This window comes from Buceros rhinoceros, unplaced genomic scaffold, assembly GCF_000710305.1.
Source record: "Buceros rhinoceros silvestris isolate BGI_N320 unplaced genomic scaffold, ASM71030v1 scaffold16599, whole genome shotgun sequence".
Classification (NCBI taxonomy): domain Eukaryota; kingdom Metazoa; phylum Chordata; class Aves; order Bucerotiformes; family Bucerotidae; genus Buceros; species Buceros rhinoceros.
Window position 1 is genome coordinate 26,444 of NW_010433481.1, and position 3,532 is coordinate 29,975.

Consider the following 3,532-nt stretch of genomic DNA (forward strand, 5'->3'; position numbering starts at 1 on the left):
AGGGTGAAGGTAAAAGGGCTACCAAGGTCTTCGGGCTCTTTGAGAATCATGTTTTCTGGGCTGGGGAGGAGGAAGCATCCTCCTGGAGCTGAAGGGTGGGCAGACCTAGAAGACCCCCAGGGCCACCTCTGACCTGCTGGTAGAAGTAGAGCAAGGTGGTCCGATCCTCTTGGAAGCGCTCCACGAAATCCTCTGGCAGATAGCGGATTTGGAGATCGTACCTGGCAACAGGAAAGCCCCTCGATGAGGAGCTTTCCCTCTAAAGGGCTCGGTGGTCCCCATGTCCCTGCCCTGGGTGGATTTGCGGACAAGGAGAAGGCCACCACCACCACCATGGGGTCCCACCTCCACTCTGCCTCCAGGTGTAGACACTCATACTTCTCCTGCACTTCGCCCACCGTCAGGTCTGGGTGCAGCCAGTGGATCTCATCTGACTTCACGTGCTTCAGGCGGAGCCCATAGCACTCGGCCAGCTTGATGTCAGGCCCAATGCGACCGCTCACCAGGATGGACCTGATCACCTCCTGGGGTGGAAAGAAGCAGGGCTGAGACCTGATGAACTCCAGATGAGCTTTAAATAGCAGAAAAATGAGGATGAAATACAGCACAACCACAACAGAAATGTTCTGGGCAGAACCACCAGCATCAGTGGTCTTCATGAGAAGCCTCCAGAGATGCCTCCAGTTCACTCTGCAGCAACCCACAGCCTGAACATGCCTCATCCAACCTCCCAGAGCTGTTTTGGATGGGGGATAAAAGACCAAGTAGGTCATTTCCACCCTTCCTTACACCTCATCTGAGCTACACTTGACACAGGGCATTGGTTGTGTCAATATCAAAGCAGACATCCTTGTTGCTGGTGAGCTTGTGGTTCAGCTTGTTTCTCCTGTTCCAGAACTGGGACAGAGCAGGCAGGGAGTCCACAGGACACTGCTCTGACTCTGGTAGCCAAAAAGCTTCGACAGCTCTTCCAAAACCTTCTGTCATGCCATAACCTCCTCCATTTCCCACCAGCTGAAGAATAACCCCCAGCTCAGCTTGACTTGGGTCACTTCACCGTGACCTCATTGCAATGCATTGTCCCAAGAACCTGCCCCAGGAGAAAGTACAACATCACCCAGGGTGTGCACCTCTCATGGTGGAAACTCATCCTGCAGCACACAAACACAGAGCTGGTGCTGGTTGGCTGGTCCCCAGCACCCATACATCATGTCCTGGTGGGGAAGCCACAAGATTCCAGGTAGGAAGGGTAAGGAGCCCATTTCCATCCCAAAGCCACCATGAACCATGGTAGACAGGCAGTAATATCACCTTCACTGTTATCCCAACCCCACAAGCAATGTGAAGAATTTGGGTGCAGAAGCCCCCAGTGCGGTGGGAGGAAGGACCTGTGTCTTGGCTCACAGCACAGGCAGGAAAGCGAGAGGTGCTGCTGGTCCCGGAGTTGGGTGCACCCCTGGGGTATCTATGGGTGGCAGAGTCACCCAAGCAGGCAGTGACACCACAACATGGCTGTGGGGAAAATGCTGAGGGCTTGCAGGCTGCGAAGGTCACTGTCTCTCTCACCACAGAGGACCTGTGTCCTCCAGGGAATGGAGGAAAGTGGGGACCCAGCTCCTGATGGTCCCAGCAGCATGGGATGAGTCCCAGACACCTTGTGTCTCAAATCCACTTGTCTGGCCACCTCCCATCACTCCCCACACCACTGTGTCCATGGATGTCTTCTCCAGGGCCTGGAAACATCTCTTTGCTGCCCATGAAGGGGACCAGCAGCAATCTGCCAGGGCTAATCCTCGCTGCGAGGACTGGCAGTGGAGCTGAGGAGCCCTTGCATGGGAGTGACCCTGGCAGGGAAGAAGCCGAATTAGCCTGCTGTCAGTCAGCAGCAGGAGGCGTGTTGTTTAGGAGACGACAGAGGGGCTTTGTCGGCCGTGGAGCTGAGGAGCCCTTGCATGGGAGTGACCCTGGCAGGGAAGAAGCCGAATTAGCCTGCTGTCAGTCAGCAGCAGGAGGTGTGTCGTTTGGGAGGAGACAGAGAGGCTTGGTCAGTGGCTGATTGGAGGAGAGTGCACTTGAAACCAATCCAAGTGAAGCACGTAAAGTAAAACGATGTACTAGATGATAAAACTATGTGATGAGAGAGAACGCGGGGCAGTGAGCAGTGCGCTGTCGCTGCACTTGTATTTCAATAAAGGCTTTGTGTGCACACAAGCTGTTGTCGCGTTGTCCGTCCCAACCAATCGCGACAACTTGTGCCCACCACAACTGGTGACCCTAGCAGTTGGGGAGAGACGCCCCAATATTCAGATTTGTATCACCAGAGGTGGCCGAATTTTCTCTCTATTCTCCAGGTATTGGTGCTTCTCAGCAACGAGGCTCTGGGGCTTACCACGTCATGGGAAAGAGGGTCTGCAGGAAAGTGAGTGCTGATGTGGACAAAACAGCCCACCCTCCCCACCGCTGCCCACCTACCCGGATCTCTGTCGTCACGGGGCACTTCACCAGCTTGAAGTTCTTGCCCTGCCCACCTACCCGGATCTCTGTCGTCACGGGGCACTTCACCAGCTTGAAGTTCTTGCCCATGTTGGAGCTGTTGCTGTAGAAGCAGACCTTGAGGATGCGCATCTCCTCCTTGTCCATCTCCAACGTCCCCATGCCCAAGGTGGCCTCCAGCATCCCAGCCAGGCTGCGGGACGAGCTGCTCCGTGGGCGACCTAAGGCCTCAGGGATGGCTGACATCCTCAGCACACCCGGGGTGCTAGGAGCTGAGCATCCCTTCCCTGCCAGAGAGACAGGAGGGTCAGAGGAGGGGGATGGGAGATGCCAGGGTTGGATGGGGACAGTGGGGACGCCCTGGGGTGGGTAGAGAAAGGAAGGTGGGAAGGGATGGAGAGAGATGGAGACAGAGGGAGAGTGAAAATAAAGCTCCTCCAAGGACAGCCTTGTGTCCTTGTTACCTCCAGAGCAACACCTCTGTGTCCTTGTTGTCCCAAAGACATCACTGTCACCTCCACAGCAATATCTGTGTCCCACCACCTCTAGAGCAACACCTCTGTGTCCTTGTCACCTCCAGAGCAACACCTCTGTGTCCCACCACCTCCCGAGCAATATCTGTGTCCTTGTCACCTCCAGAGCAACACCTATGTCCTTGTCAACTCCAGAGCAATATCTCTGTGACCCACGACCTCCGGAACTACATCTCTGTGTCCCACCACCTCCAGATCATCACCTCTGTGTCCCCATCACTCACCATTTTCTCCCCTCCACAAAACCCGAGTGAACAAGCAGGGTTCTTTCTCCCCTGGAAGGACAATACTGATTTATATCGATCTGATTTTTATTTTTAGAGGGGACAAAACCCAGTAGTCTGCTCAAAAAATATCATTTGAGCCGGAAGGGAAGTGACTTTGCTGCGAAAAACACTTAATGGGGCATGTGGGTCTTGGATGATCTAAATGGATCCAAAATTTTTCTTTCCATGTGGTTTTGGGCTGCAGGGCTGGCACAGAGAGAGTGACACAGCCGCACGCAT

At 54.6% G+C, this 3,532-nt stretch overlaps 1 protein-coding gene across 1 annotated transcript in view; it reads right to left on the bottom strand.

The window, feature by feature from the left end:
- The window catches only part of PTK2B (protein tyrosine kinase 2 beta), a 16,259-nt gene extending 13,520 nt beyond the window's left edge, over positions 1-2,739 (bottom strand). The window contains exons 1-3 of the mRNA XM_010144130.1: positions 2,533-2,739; positions 346-524; positions 134-221 (exon numbers count right to left, since the gene is read on the bottom strand). Coding sequence (XP_010142432.1) covers positions 134-221; positions 346-524; positions 2,533-2,739 — 474 coding nt within the window. The remainder of the gene's footprint in view (positions 1-133; positions 222-345; positions 525-2,532) is intronic.
- Between the last annotated feature and the right edge of the window lie 793 nt (positions 2,740-3,532).